This window comes from Rattus norvegicus, chromosome 3 (genome assembly GCF_036323735.1).
Source record: "Rattus norvegicus strain BN/NHsdMcwi chromosome 3, GRCr8, whole genome shotgun sequence".
NCBI classification, from domain to species: Eukaryota; Metazoa; Chordata; class Mammalia; order Rodentia; family Muridae; genus Rattus; species Rattus norvegicus.
Genome location: NC_086021.1, coordinates 128,311,741 through 128,328,093, shown reverse-complemented (window position 1 = coordinate 128,328,093; position 16,353 = coordinate 128,311,741). Strand labels below are relative to the sequence as shown.

The 16,353-nt window shown below is 39.1% G+C and overlaps 1 protein-coding gene across 4 annotated transcripts in view; it reads left to right on the top strand.

Moving 5' to 3' along the window:
• The window catches only part of Ubr1 (ubiquitin protein ligase E3 component n-recognin 1), a 112,671-nt gene that overhangs the window by 49,737 nt on the left and 46,581 nt on the right, over positions 1-16,353 (top strand). For 3 of the 4 annotated variants that reach the window (XM_063284367.1, XM_063284368.1, NM_001178072.1), the window contains 9 exon segments: positions 559-622; positions 3,276-3,400; positions 7,110-7,162; positions 8,445-8,547; positions 9,419-9,467; positions 9,833-9,987; positions 12,774-12,873; positions 14,052-14,161; positions 15,828-15,914. In XM_063284367.1, coding sequence (XP_063140437.1) covers positions 559-622; positions 3,276-3,400; positions 7,110-7,162; positions 8,445-8,547; positions 9,419-9,467; positions 9,833-9,987; positions 12,774-12,873; positions 14,052-14,161; positions 15,828-15,914 — 846 coding nt within the window. 4 annotated transcript variants of the gene reach the window in all.

Genomic DNA, 16,353 nt, shown 5'->3' with positions numbered 1-16,353 from the left:
AGCAGCCACCAACAAGGAGCAACCTTGACTGTTTTAAGTTTATTAAATCCCATTCCTTTATTCTTCTAACTTCAAAGTCACTTCCAGAGGTCCGAGTAGTAGGCTATAAAAAGGAAATGATATTTTTGTCACTTTACCCTCAGTGAAAATAACTGATTTATCAGAAGAACTTAAGTAAGAGATGTTTAGGGAACGATATCCTTTTTTTTTTTTTAACAAGTTCAATTTGCATTTTTTTCTGATTACGATATTCTTACTATACCTAGGACATGTGCTTTAAGCCTCATTCTCACTCTCCTAGTAAGAAGGAAGCTAAGAGCAGAGAGGGGAAAGATTAGAGTTTGTTGACTTAGTAACAATGTAGCAGTGATGTAATGGAGAAAGTGTTAGTCTCTGACAACTGTGGTCAGTTCCTCCCTGTGTCAGGTGGGAGTTTTGGTTCCTACCTCTTGCCGTGCTCAGAAGAAAACTCTAGACTCGGTGGGCCTTGCATCTAATCAAGAAATCCAGACTTGGAGTTTGTGGTTCTTATATAACTTTTTTTTTTTAATTCTATAGGATTTGATTAAACAGTATAACACATTAATAGAAGAAATGCTTCAGGTCCTCATCTATATTGTGGGTAAGATTAAAACAAAATTTGAATTAGAACATGATTTACTTTTTAGAGAGCGTTAATAAAATATAATTGGTATTTGCCTTTTGTTCTAAATGCTACATGAAATATCCAAGATTAATATGACTAGTGTGATGGATAGATTCAGAAAGTTCTTTAGAAATGAACCTTGCATATTTTTTCCCTCAGTATTGGAGATCAAACCCAGGGCCTTTCACATGTTAGACAAGTGCTCTGCCACTAAGCTTCATCCCAGGAACCTCTTAATGTTTATATTTGATGTTTTATTGTTGGACTTTGGAGGTCAAGGTTAAATAACTTAGGGTTTAAATCTACGAATTCAGTACTAACATTTACATTTGCGAATGACATTTACATATATCCTCAGTCTAATCTAAATGTTTTCATCATGTCAAGTTTGCAAATTAGCTTGTGTAAATATTAGAGTGAGAAAGAAGGCTGTGAGCTGCCCTCTGGGTGCTGGGAACAGAACTCGGTTCCTCTGCAACAACAGTAAGAGCTCTGAATCAGCGAGCCGTCTTTCAAGCCTGTATCTGGTTAATAATAGGAAATATAAATGAGTAGAAACATTGGATTAGGAGTTAGAGTATAAAGTCTTGGCCTTGCTCTCAGTTATTAAGAACATGCTATATAATCTTTGAGTTTCAGATTCCTAATCCATACATTGTGAAAGGAACCTACTCTAAGGTTGCTTCTGGGACTGTGAACCTGGGGGATACCCCTTTGGTAAATATATACATATATATATACATATATATACAAAAATTATAAAATAAAATATAAAATTATAGAATTTACAAATTTGAAAATAAGTTATTGGAAATAAATCATTTAACAAATTCTTTGTGAAATGTATATGATTTAGAGAATATCTAAAAGAATCTCTTGTATATGTCACTGGCCTTTTGTAGATATTATAGTGTTGAAAACTAGTGGTGACTATATAGGTCATGAAGGCAGAGGTGGGGATTAGAAAGGAGACCAGTGAAAGGCAAGGACAGTGTGGGAGGTGAATGTGGGCAAAGTACACGACACACCTGAAAGAATTATTCTTGTGAAACCTACTGCTGCGTTTAACCAGTGTCTGTCAACGAAAATTTCAACAGGACCATGGTAAGGTTTCTAATGTGAAGGCACAGGACCTGAGTTCAGTCTCCAATACGAATATAAAAGTGGGAGGAAGGCAGGCTGGCAGCACACACCCGTAATCCCAGAACTGAGGAGACTGGACAGGAGGATCCCTAGAAAGCAGGTTGCCAGCAGGGTTCACTACATCTGTGAGTACAGATTCAGTAAGCAATCCTATCGTAGAAATGAAGAGCTAACCCCCCCCCCACACACACACACACGTTCACATTACACAAAGTAATTTGCACATATATACACTTAAAAAATTAAAAAAATCCACTCGGGTGCCATATGTTCAAATGTCTGCTTGAAGTAATGGAGTTAGAGATCGGCACCAGAGACATTCCTTTACTTGACTTAGCAATTTCCAGTCTCCATTTCACAGGTTTTTTGTTTATGTATTTGTAACCTGGACCTGGATAGCTCAGTGGTAGAGTATGTGCCTAGCATGTGTGAGTCCTAGGCTTGATAAATAATCCTGTTTTATGATTTACACTATTAATTTAACTTTTCAGTTTTCATTTTGTTCTTTTTTTTATGTACTTCTTTATTTCTCTCTTTTTGTCTCTGTGTCTTCTGCCTTTGTGTGTATGCTTGTCTGCGTGTGTGTGTGTGTGTGTGTGTGTGTGTGTGTGTGTGTGTGTGTGTGCGTGCATGTGTGCGTGTGTGTGCACATGTGCATGACTTCTGCATGTATGTGGGAGACAGAAGAGGGCATCAGATCCCTTCTGGCTGGAGTGTGTGTCAGCCATCTGGCTTGTTGCACAGGTGCTCTGGTCTTCGCGATTGTGCAACAAGGATACTTAACCTCTAAGAAGGCCCTGTTTGTTTTTGCAGTTTATTTTGATTTTCTTTTAGTTTAGTTTTCTTTTCTTTTCTTTTCTTTTTGAGACAGGATCTTAATGTATACTTCTGGCTGACCTGGAGCTCACCACGTAAGCTCACAGAGATCTGCTGTCTCTACCTCCTCAGTGCTAGTGTTAAAGGCATGTGCCAACATGTCTGACCTTAACAATTTATTATTCTTAGTGTAGGTGTAGGTGTGTGCATGTGAGTGCACATGCCCCTTTGAGTCCAGAGACATTGGATCTCCTGGAGCTGGAACAGCACGCAGATATGGGTGTCCTGATGGAGGGTCCAGAGATAGAACTTGGGGCTTCTCTAAGAGAAATACGTGCTCTTACCCACTGAGTCATTTCTCCAGTGTATTGGTTTGACTTTTGAAACCTGGTCTTGTTATGTGACCCAGGGTAGCCTTTCTGTTTGTGATCCTCCTGTCTCAGCCTCACAAGTGCTGGGATTACAGCAAATTAAAATAAGAGCTGGAGTCTTCAGGTCACTGAATGGTTTCTTTCTTTCAACAAATAGTTTGGGGAAAATATTGAAATAACTTTGATTTGTTTTTGTAGGCCTAATTTAATGCAATGTTCTGGGTATAAGTAACATCAGTTAGAACAAAACTTAAATGGAAATGGATGAAGATTTCTGGTTTTGTGTTTTGTTGTATTAGGAGAACGTTATGTACCCGGAGTGGGAAACGTGACCAAAGAGGAGGTTATAATGAGAGAGATCACTCACTTACTTTGCATTGAGCCCATGCCACACAGTGCCATTGCCAGAAACCTACCGGAGAATGTAAGTCTACTTTTCTTTTTTAAAAAAATTATTTAAAAAATCATGTGTTTAGGTGTTTTCCCTACATGTCTGTGAGTGTATCATATGCATGCCTGGTGTTCAGGCAGGGTGCTGGGTCCCCTGGAACTAAAGCCATAGACAGTTGTGAACCAGCATATGGGCCCTGGGAACTAGCCCAGGAAGCCCTGCAAGGGCAGCCAGTGCTTCTAACCACTGAGCTGTCTTGCTAGTCTCCACGTTTCCATTTCAGTCCCTTTTCTTAAGATTGAGGAATTCCAGTTTTTGTGGTTCAGGAAAATTTGCTTAGCAAAATGACCCATATTTTAATATTATGGTTGTAAAAGAATTACCTATCATGTTTTAGTCATTTATAAGCTTTAATATTATGGAAATGCTCCTAAATTTTTGTTTACTTTAAAACAAGATTTTTGACAGTGGAAGTGAAAGGTATCTGAAATCCTGAGATTTCAGCTTTTTGGAGCAATGTGTTAATATGGATCTTGTGGGAAACAGGCCAGAAAACAAAACTTGAAGATTTTATTATAGGAAGCAGTGAGGGGCTGGGAAACACCAGGGAGCTCTTGGAGCATTTTGCAAGCCTGCTTTCTGTGCAGAAAATGCAAAGGCAGATGAATGAAAGCATCATATAAAACAGTAGATCTCATAGAAAAAGGTAAAATTAGTGGTCTCTAGAGGCTAAGGGTGTTGGGAGATCAGGGAGAGGTTAAATAATGGGTAACAAAATATACTTAGAAAAAGGAATGAATTCTAATATTCATACTTAACAAAAAGTGATATATTTCAAAATAACTAGGAAAATGAGAGTCCAAAGTTTTCCAACATATTGAATTGAAAAATATTTAAGGACTTGGAAATTCCAGTTACCCTGATTTGATAATTATACATTGTGTATGTATGTATGTATGTATGTATGTATGTATGATATTTACATGCACATGCTGTGACATGTATGTAGATATCTGCTGCCTCTCATCTGGGAGTGCTGGGATTTGACCTTTGAGCCACCACATGTGCTTTTTCCATGGACTCCAAGGCCTGGGTCAGGATGTTAAGTTTGCACACCAAAGCCCTTCACACACTGAGCTACCCCTGCAGTCCTAGAAACGTGATTCTTTCTTTTTTTTTTTTTTTTTAAAGATTTGATTCATTTATTATATATAAGTACACTGTAGCTGTCTTCAGAAACACCAGAAGAGGACATCGGATCTCTTTACAGATGGTTGTGAGCCACCATGTGGTTGCTGGGAATTGAACTCATGACCTCTGGAAGAGTAGTCGGGTGCTCTTAACCGCTGAGCCATCTCTCCAGCCCAGAAACGTGATTCTTAATAAAGAAGTCAACTTTCCTGTGTTGGCAAGACTTCCACACACACAAGAGATGCTGTGCTTTGACTCAGGTTTCTTCCTTTCTGCCAGATTTTTTCCCAGTTTCATTGTAAACTGGTTGTCAAACCACAGCTATTTGGGATTTTACTTTTGTAAATTTTGTATATCCACCTATTAATTTCATGATTAATGCCTTTTAACTGTCGTCTTATAGTTGCCCTTAGTGTGTTTTAAGCAGTAATATCTGTGAAATAATAGTTTTGATGCTCTAAATGATTTTCCCCCTAAATACTATTAAGATAAGTATTCAAAAATTCTAAACATATCTGTTATCTAAAGTAATTTCACCCGTGACTGGTAATACATATATAATATACCTAGAAACAAAATTCTCTAAGACATCCTCTGACTTTGCTGATTAATCTCAAATAAATTATTTTTTAAAAGGAGGTTAAATAGATGCAGTGACGCATGTTTTATAGTAAAATTCCAGTTACCTGGGAAGTGAAGGACCATTTAGGGTCAGCCTGAGCAGCATAGTGAGACTCATCTCTTTAAAAACTAAATGGGCAAATAAAATAAATTTTTATTGTATTTATTTCTGCATGTGTGTGCGTGTGGTTTGTGTGTGTGTGTGTGTGTGTGTGTGTGTGCATGTGGGGTGTGTGTGTGCATGTGGTGTGTGTGTGTGCATGTGGGGTGTGTGTGTGCATGTGGTATGTGTGTGCATGTGGTGTGTGTGTGCATGTGGGGTGTGTGTGTGCATGTGGGGTGTCTGTGCATGTGGGGTGTGTGTGAGCATGTGGGGTGTGTGTGTGCATGTGGTGTGTGTGTGTGCATGTGGTGTGTGTGTGTGCATGTGGTGTGTGTGTGTGTGCATGTGGTGTGTGTGTGCATGTGGGGGTGTGTATGTGTGTGTATGTGTGTGTGTGTGCATGTGGGGTGTGTGTGTGCATGTGGGGTGTCTGTGCATGAGGGGTGTGTGTGCATGTAGGGTGTGTGTGTGCATGTGGTGTGTGTGTGTGCATGTGGTGTGTGTGTGTGCATGTGGTATGTGTGTGCATGTGGGGTGTCTGTGCATGTGGGGTGTGTGTGTGCATGTGGGGGTGTGTATGTGTGTGTATGTGTGTGTGTGTGCATGTGGGGGTGTGTTTGTGTGCATGTGGTGTGTGTGTGCATGTGGTGTGTGTGTGTGCATGTGGTGTGTGTGTGCATGTGGGGGTGTGTATGTGTGTGTGTGCATGTGGGGGTGTGTATGTGTGCATGTGGTGTGTGTGTGCATGTGGGGTGTGTGTGTGTGTGTGTGTGTGTGTGTGTGTGTGTGTGCATGTGTGTGGCACCTGCAGAGATAAGAGGACAATGCAGGGATCAGTTCTCTTCTTTCACTATGTGGGTCCCAGGGATTAAACTAAGTTCCTCAGACTTGGCAGGAGGTGCTTCTACTCACTGAGCCATCTTGCCTGCTCAAACTAAACTTTAAAAAGGAGGTTAAATTTCTTAATTTTTAAAAACTATAAGTAGCTAGCTATAAGTTTACTGTAGTATTTTAACTAGGTCCTTCTCCATCATTGTAAATGACTTCATAAAAATACTACGCAGTTTTTAAGGAAATGTTTGCGCTAATTAGCAGAAAAATATCAAAGCTGCAAAAGGAGGAACACGTGGACATTTTGCACAGATCTGTTGCCATGTGTCTCTGGATGGAGGCTATTGGCTCTGTTTACCATGGTTTCAAGGCTTAGCAAAGCATGGACATGTTCCTAGGTGTTGTTGGTAACACGAAACACAAGGCTTCTTTTTAACCACTGAGTGATGGAATGCTTCCTACGGACCCTGGGTTAAAGCCCAATACCATCCAAAAAGCAAAGAGAAGAAAAGAAGGGAGGGTGGGCATTAAAAATTATGTGTGTGTGCACACACAGAGGCAGACTCCGAGAGCTGACTTACCTTGTTCTATTTATACATAAGATTGTGTATCTTAAAAGTTACTCCCCTACAACACATTGACTTCATATGTACTGTTTTTCTTTTCCTTTTTTTCCTTTTCCCCCTACCCCCTTCCCCAGACAGAGTTTCTCCTTGTACCCCTGGCTGTCCTGAAACTCACTCTTTAGACCAGGCTGGCCTCGAACTCACAGAGATTTGCCTGCCTCTGCCTCCTGAGTACTGGAATTAAAGGCGTGTGCCGCTACCACCTGATTTTCATATGTACTTTTAAAACAATAATGCAGTTAATCTTTAAATGTATTGTGTACAAAGTACTTCAGAGATGAAGTTTAAAATGTATTTCAGTTCACAGTAATAGAAGAAAAAATCATTACCTGAAGGTAAAAATGACCAAAAAAAAATGTTGTTTCGACAGGAAAATAACGAAACTGGCTTAGAGAATGTCATAAACAAAGTGGCCACATTTAAGTAAGTGTTTAATATTTATCCTTATCTGAGAGATAGACTGATCTTTATTTTTATACTCTGGATAATTTTTAGAACGTCTGTCTTTTTAGAGTGCCCAGGAATGAGAATACAATACAGACTAGAGGGATGAGAATGGGGATGCCCTAGGCACTGGCTGACTGTGTTCAATGATGAAACAATTTAATGTGTTTGTTGACAGAATGAGGTTCTCTGCGTGGCAGGAAAATGAGAGATTCACCAGTGATAGGAGGTGATTTAGACAGAAGCTAATAAGACCGTCTGATAATTCTTTCCCAGTACTTTGAAGCTATGACTTCATTGTTTTATAAATTTTTGTTTTATATGCTAATCTTAGATTTTTTCTCCAATAGAATTAAAGGGTATTTTATAATCCTTTTACTCTTTGTGATAACGTAAAAATGTTAACTGGATTAATTTTTGAGTTTTGGAAAATTAATGCTAGTCATGTATTTTGACTTGTGATATTATTGTGTTTAGAGTGATGCTATTGGTTTAGGTTCTTTTTAGAAAAAGATTTATTTTTATGTTCATTCATGTTTTGCTTGCATATATGTCTGTACGAGGATGCCAGGTCCTTTGGAATTGTATGAACAGACAGTTGTGAGCTGCCGAGTGGGTGCTGGCTGGGTCCTCTGGAAGAGCACCCAGTGCTCTTACCTGTTGAGTGTCTCTAGCTCATTACCAAATGTGAACAACTTATACAATAGCATGTGGCGCTTTTCCCTTTTAGCAGTGTTTAATGATTTTTTTGTTAAGAATTAGACAAAAACTCAAAGATGCTTTCTGTTCATAGCAAATATGATATGCTTCTTTCAGCTGTGGTGCTTTTGCCTACTGCCATGCTCAGTCGAGGATGCCACACTATTGCTATAACAGTTTGCTAATGACTCGTTCTCTACCGTGTGAGGTTTGACCCTTTGTCAAGTAGTAAGCTGTAACTTAACAGGTGCCTTACACCAGAGGCTATAAACAGAGTCTGGGAATCTAAGTATGCATACTATCAGGTCCACCTAGCACAAAGCAAACTTTCCCAGATTTGTTTGAATTTCATAACTATTCAATAAAAATGTCACTGTTGTCAGTATTTTGTATTTAGTGTATGTTTCTTAATTATCATAGAACCAAATTGATTATTTCTAATACATAATTTTTAATAGGAATCTTAAATTTTGGATTAGATTTTAGAGTCTTTGTCTGGTGTCAGAACTGTGAAAACAAAAACAAAAATACTGTTCTTCATCTGTGTTGCCTGTTGCTTTAGGAAACCGGGTGTGTCGGGCCATGGTGTTTATGAATTGAAAGACGAATCACTGAAAGACTTCAATATGTACTTTTACCATTATTCTAAAACACAGCATAGCAAGGTAGGAAAAATTCCTTTTCATAAATAAACTTGAAGTCCTGCCTGTTTTCTGAATCTACAGAAAAGTAGTTTCATGATGGCTCTCAGTAGAGAGTGCTTCTTTAGGGTACTCCTCTCCCTCTCTGTCCCTCTCTGTCCCTGTCTGTCTCTGTGTTCCATCCCCTGTCCCTGTCCGTCGTCGTCCGTCCGTCCCGTGTCCCCCCCCACCCCCCAATCTTTCTTGCCTTTTACAGCAGTGACTGGCACAGTGTCTGTCGGTCCTAGAATGATGATAAAGGATCACTTGGTTTTGGTGACGCCTGGTTGTGTTGACCTTTGGCTAAGCTGAATAATTTACAAAGGTGTGGAAGGAGAAAGCTGGTTACTACCAGCATGGTCTTGCTTGCTTGCTGCCATTGTGGGAAATGCTCTACTCCATCATGGCTTCCTCTTCATGATATCTGAAGCCAGACATGGGGCTGAGTGAGATGCCACTGCCCTGTGCATCAGGCTGCCTGCTGCTTCCTCACTGCAGTGGAGTCTAACACATGAACTTTCATTTAATACAATAAATAAATATAAATACAAGTACAGATAAAAGTTACACACTGTCATGTGGGTCCTTGTACCAGATAGAAGCTAGGAAGTCTTCTGACTGAAGGAGCAGGGGTTAAGTTCTGAGTGAGGATCATACCTCACTCAGCTTGTGCTGCCTTCTCTAAGAACTATTTGGTTTCTAGTCAAAGTAATAGTCTGAATATATTTTAAATTAGCATGTATAGCACGTTAGTAGGTAGGTCAACTTTTTATTTTCTTCAAACAGTATTTTACTTGTTTTGTGCCTGCTAAGCAGTGTATATAACAATAATTACTACTTTATTTTTCTTAAATAGGCTGAACATATGCAGAAGAAGAGGAGAAAACAAGAAAATAAAGATGAAGGTAAAACTGTGATTCAGAACTGCTTCATTTTGACTTTTTTTTTTTTTTGAGTGTTTTGTTGATTTGATTTGAAGGGGGCAACTAAAGGAAATATAAAAAAGCCTTTTTTCATTTATTTATTCAGATGTGGCCAACATGAATGAGAGCCTCTTAAATTGTCCGCAAATGGAACTTATTTTGAGAGGCTGGTCTAGCAGTTTACATTTCCCTTGACACTGATGTTTTCAGTGCTTTGAGCCAGAAAAAGATCACGTTATTTTGCTTTTAAACTTTGAATTTTCATATTTTCATTTAGTATGTTAGGTTAGTTCGATAAAAATGTACCTGTTTGTATCTTTTCCCCATGTATTCTGTTTCCCTGACAGCCTTGCCACCGCCACCTCCTCCTGAGTTCTGTCCCGCTTTCAGCAAAGTAACTGACCTTCTCAACTGTGATATTATGATGCACATTCTCAGGACCATCTTCGAGCGGGCAGTGGACCCCGAGTCTAATCTGTGGACAGAAGGGATGCTCCAAATGGTGTGTTTACCTGCAGTGTTTTCTTTGAGTTCTTTGTGGAATCTGAAAAATAATCCTTGGATTAATGTCAGTCAGAACCATGTTAGATGCTTAGGAATCATTAAAATAGTTTAACTGTGCCCCAAGTTTCTTTGGTGATACGTTCTCATGTTTTTAGCATGTCTATTTATGGGAACTATTCATGTTTTAAAAGAATCAAAAAAAGTGCATAGGATAGGGATAACCAGGAAGTGAGAGCCATGCCTGGGAAGGATTAATCACGCAAGTGGTCTTGGAACAGCTTGAACAAACATCTGATTGTGTAGAACCCCACTGCTGCTTAGCCAGGGCCGAATCTGAACGTGCCCCAGAAGTTCCAGTCTTGCCTGTCTACCACCTGTCCGTCATTTTTCCCTCTGGCCCTTGGTTCCTCCCTCAGATGTTCCCTAACTTTCTCTCCAGGGTGGCCTCCTTATCCTGGGTCACATCTAGGTATCAGGCATGCTAACCCTTCGGCCCCTATGCTTCCCTGCTGTGTGAAATCTCCGGCTTCGGTCAGGGTAGGCCTAGGAATGGTGATGGAGAGGAAAGTGAAGAAACCTCATGAAAAGATGCATGTGCATGGAATGCATTCTGCTTTTCCCTCTCCTTTTCCAACAGTGATTCTGACAGAAAGCAGGGGCTGGATTCCTCTTTCTCCAAGTCCTCCCAGTTCTGCTCTCCCATCAAGCTTCAGCAGCAGTGTTGTGCTAAGGGAGATTAGCCTTCCACTCCCTGTCCTACTCTGCCCTCCCCTGCTGTTTAGTCCTGACTGATTGGGGAGAATGGCATGGTAATCATGGGGCTAGCCAAGCTGCCCTCTCCCTTCTTGAGAGATGCTACAGATGAAGATAGCAGAGTAGCTGGGTTTTAAAGATGGTGCAATCTCCAATGAACCAAGGAGTAAAGACAAGTTTAAGATGTATAAAACGTCATCTGTCCTTATTTCCTTTTGTAATACTTGGGGCTTTGTAGAAATTTAATTATGATGTACTTTTGTAATTGGGTCACATTATGGTGATTAAAGGTAACTGTATTCCTGGCAAGCCTATTATTGCGCTAACTGCAAAGATGCTGGGAAGGAGAACCCATATGATTAATAAGCTCTTTCGGAACATAGTCTATTCCTGTACTATTTTAGAAACTACCATGAAACTCTGTTTCTTTTAACTCCAGTTAAAAATTTCCCAACATCTCCCAGCTCCTTTTCTTTTGAGTTAAAACAACAACAACAACAACAACAAAGAAGCCAATGAAAAAACAAGTCTCCGTGTTAGTGATAAGCCCATAGCATCATGCTGGTTTTGCTTTTTTCTTTTCTGTGTAGCCTGGCTGTCCTGGAACTTGATCTGTAGACCAGGCTGGCCTTGAACTTACAGAGACCTACTAGTCTCTGCCTCCTGAGTGTTAAGATTAAAGGCATATGTCACCACTACCCAGTGCATCATGTTTTCATAGGCATACATTTATTTTGTTTGGCTTAGTTTTGGTGATGCTGGTGAATGAACCCAGGAGCATGTATATACTAGATAAGAACTCTACCACTAAGCCATACTTCCAACTCTATTTGTTCCATCTATCTATCTATCTATCTATCTATCTATCTATCTATCTATCTACTATCTATCTGTCTATAAATGAAACAGGGTCACATACTATAGCACAAGGTGGACTGAAACTCCTTATGCCTAGGCTAGCCTTAAACTTGTGGTAGTCCTTCTGCCTCAACATCCTGAGGGCTAAGAGCCTACACATGACTAACTATACCTGGCTCTTGATACCACTAACTAATAAATTACTTAATCCTGCTATTTTATGGCAGCTATAATTAAATATTTATTTAATACCTATCTAACTGAATAATCCATTCCTCTCCCCTGTTGGTTATTATTGGTCTGTAGGTTCATGCCCTTTTTGTATCTCAGTGACAAATATTTGCAGTACTGTAGTCAGTAATGTAGAGCTTTACTTGAACTCCAGTTAAAAATTTCCCCACAGCTCCCAGTGTCCTTATCTCTTAAACACTGTTAATGTTTTGTAAATCCTGGATACTATTCCAACATAAGCACATAAAGGTCTTTGTCATTCTTGGTTGCATATATTATCATGTTATATATGAGTACTATTATGCATTTAACTTTTATTAGTAGACATTGGGTGTGATTTTATAAAAAAGAACACTAAGAGGAACATTAACCATGGTTAGTTGCTTGCTTGCTTATGACAGGTTCTCTTCTACGTTGCTCAGGCTGGTCTTGACTTTGTGGGCGTAAGTCATCCTTCCCCCTCAGCTTTCCAAGTACATGAGGTTACAGGTGTGTGCTACACCTGGTGTGCAATTGAACATCCTTGTACACATCTTAGCTTACATAAATGAGTGTATTTGCCACACTGATTCCTATTACACAGTCTGTTCCTTTACATTTTTGGCTGATGTTGTCACAATGATTTTTTTAAGTGTAAAACTAGTTTATGTTCCTTTATCACCAGTGTAATAACAAGTAACTGCTTCCTAAATAAACCCTTTGGGTGGCTTTGTAGTTTATAGTAAACTCCAAATGTTTGTCCCATTTTAAGTGACATTCTTTCAGTTACCTTAATAGTTTAATCTTTTTAATTTGAAATGGTTACTCATGATTTCTCTTTCAGTTAACTTTGTTTATAAGCTCTGTCCATTTTGGGTTACTGTTTTCTTTCTTTGGGGTTATTTATTAGTACCTCCAATTAAAGAGGAAGCACATCAAAGACCCTTGCTCTCCCTTTTTCAGGCCTTCCATATATTGGCGCTGGGCTTGCTGGAGGAGAAGCAGCAGCTTCAGAAAGCTCCTGAAGAAGAAGTGGCTTTCGACTTTTACCATAAGGCTTCAAGTACGCTGAACCCTCAATCCCAAGAAGCTTCCACCTTATTGCCAGTTTGCAATTGAAAGTTTGGACCTTAAACAGTTTTTATCTGTCAGTCCTTAAAATTTAAAAAGCCCTTTGTTGCTGTGAACAGACACCATGGTCTTGGCAACTCTTATGAAGCAAAACCTCTAACTGGGGCTGGCTTACAGTTTCAGAGGTTTAGTCCATTACTGCCACGGTAGGAAGCATGGCAGCATCCAGGCAACGGTGCTATAGAAGGAGCTGAGAGATCTGCATCTTGATACCCAGGCAGCAGAAGACTGTGTACGACACTAGGTGGAGTCAGCACATATGAGACCTCAGAACCCATCTCCACATCAACACACTTTCTAGTAGAGCCACTCCCTATGAGTCATACATTTACATACTTGAGTCTGTGGAGGCCATACCGATTCAAACCACTAAGACCCTTAAATGATTTATTCGCCTAGCATGTTTAGTTTTTAACTAATATTTTCCAGTATACCCATTCTTTTTTTTTTTTTAGTTCCCTAGTGAATTTTTTTAATGCTTGATCTTCCATTCCTGGGCATAATTGTAGTATGAGTGGAGAAAAGTGTGTCTTTAGAAAATGTTTCTTTTTGTACATTTTTTTTCTAATTTTGAAGAATAGGATAGATCTAGATTAGAATGCTCTTGACTAAGATAGTCTTGTTCAAAACAAATTTCTGAAACATTAATTGTAAAACCAATAGTTGCAAGCAAAGTATCATATTTTCTATTTACACTAGTTTTGAAGATTACTGAAGCCTTCCCTGTCTATGACTAAAACCTCTCCCACTTCGGTATCTCTGCAGTAGTTCTTCTCACCATGTACTTTGTGTAGACAATGAGCAAAGACAGGAAAGGTAAGAGTGGTTTATTAAGAGTAGCGCTTGCTTAGCAGAGCAAGTGGGTGATGCAGACAGAAACTTAAAATAATGGGAGTTTTTCTCATGCTATCTTTCAGGTTAGTACTTAATAACTCACATAATTGCAACTCAGTATTTCATGTAATTGCAGATTCTTTCTTTGAAAAATCAGGGTCGTGAAGGTATGACTGGCAAGCCTCAATTATCATGTGAATGATAGGCACCAAGAAGTAAACTAGTACGTAATTATGAAGATAATCTTTTTTAATATAATTTTGTATTTTAAAAAAGGATTGGGAAGTTCAGCAATGAATGCTCAGAATATACAAATGCTTTTGGAAAAACTCAAAGGAATCCCCCAATTAGAAGGCCAGAAGGACATGATAACATGGATTCTCCAGGTATACCACAAAAGTAAACTGGTCTAATGGATTGTGTATTTCTTAACATTTTGTTAAATGCATCATTGAATGGTTCATCCTTACTTGAATATCACAGAATATACTTATGCCAACCTAATAGTATGTTACTTGATGTGGCCTCAATGCACTCAATAAACTCAGTAAATGAATACACGGTGCATGAGCTTGCTACTGGCATAACTTTGCATACTATTTTACTTTTATAAGTAGAAAGAGCATGCTCTCAAATTATAATGAAAAGAACAGTGTAGAATGTGTGTTTAGCATGTGTGAGTCCTTGAGTCAATCCCCAGAACCATAAATTAATTCTTAAAAATTTGCAGTATGATAGAGTGAGCACATAAAAACGGGCGTGCAAGTCATGTCATGCAGAGAGAGCAGGTTAGATTTAGGAATGTGTTACGTGTACACATACATGCGTGTAACCAAACGAGGCCTTGGTTTTGAAAAAGATCAAGGGATGAGTATATAGGAAGGTTTGGAGGTAGGAAAGGAGAAATAATGTAATTATAATTTCAAAAATAAAAAAAATCCAAGAATTGACAGTCACTTATTATCATTATTTAACTATACATAATTATGTAATTCCATACTGTATATAAAAATCTCCTATTTGCAGCTAGAATTCAGCCACTGTTCTCTCTTCATGTGTATAGTTGTTTACTATCAATTATTACAACTGTGTTTTGTCTGTTTCTGTGGCATTTATTTTAATAATAAAATATCCATTTATGCCATTAGCAATTACCTTTACTGAGTAATTAATTACAGTGTGCCATGATGAATTCAAGATCCCAAGCAGCACAAAAAAGCTTGCGTTCATGGAGCATGTGCTGTAGTTGAAGTACAGATAATTTAAAAATACTCGTCAGGATAATCCAATAGAATGAGAGAGTGCGTCCTTGGACAATAAGAGAAGGGCTTTGTCAGGCGGTAGAGTGAGAGCTGAGACCTGGGCCACTAGAGCCAGTACTGTAACGCTCGCGGAGTGTTCCAAGGAGAGCTCACTGCAGTGCAAGAGCCAGGCCAGCTCACTGGCACATAAGGGGAGGCGGGATGTCCGGGATAGCCAGGGCCAGACTGTTCCCGTCACACGTCAGAATAAAACGGTGTGTTATTGTTCTAAAGACAGGAGTAAAAACGCACTTTACACTGGCTTTAGTGGTGTGCTTTATAATGGCAGTTATTTAGAAGGCCAAGTCAGAAAAGTCATTGGAAAGTTAGAGGTCTCATTAACATTTAGAATTTAACATTTAAGGGTTGGGGATTTAGCTCAGTGGTAGAGTGCTTGCCTAGGAAGCGAAAGGCCCTGGGTTCGGTCCCCAGCTCCGAAAAAAAAGAACCCAAAAAAAAAAAAAAAAAAAAAGAATTTAACATTTAAAAATAATCTGTGCTGCACCCCCGACCCCGGACAAACAGTTGTTCTCAGAGCAGCAGACTTAATTAAACTCAGCTGTGGCTCCTTGACCAACAACAGCACTGTTTGTCATAGACAAGGTCACTTTTTAAATTTTGTTTTTCTTATACATCTAAGTAGCTTACCAAAAGGCATTTGGAGACGAGATGGCTGAATCAGATTAGTGAGTAAAGAAACCTGTTTTCCTGGTCAGTCTAACCAAACATCATATTTCTTCTGTTTTCACAGATGTTTGACACAGTGAAGCGATTAAGAGAAAAATCTTGTTTAGTTGTGGCAAGCACTTCAGGATTGGAGTCCATTAAAAGTGAGGAGGTAACAACACTATAACAATGTTACATCCCCTCTGTCTTTACAACACTATAACAATGTTACATCCCCTCTGTCTTTACAACACTATAACAATGTTACATCCCCTCTGTCTTTACAACACTATAACAATGTTACATCCCCTCTGTCTTTACAACACTATAACAATGTTACATCCCCTCTGTCTTTACAACACTATAACAATGTTACATCCCCTCTGTCTTTGAACTCGGAGTCACTTTTCTTGTTTAGGAGGAGCTGTTTGTGACAAACTCTGGGGTTTTTGTTCCTCTTTTACTCCTATACTTCTGTACTACAGTTGACAGAAACTCAGTATAATGTATGTATCTTACGAAATTACAGGAGCTTGATGCCCAGTGACCTCTGTTAAAAATACCTTATTAATTTTAAAATGCTTTTATCTCTAAAATAGGACATGTCTCAG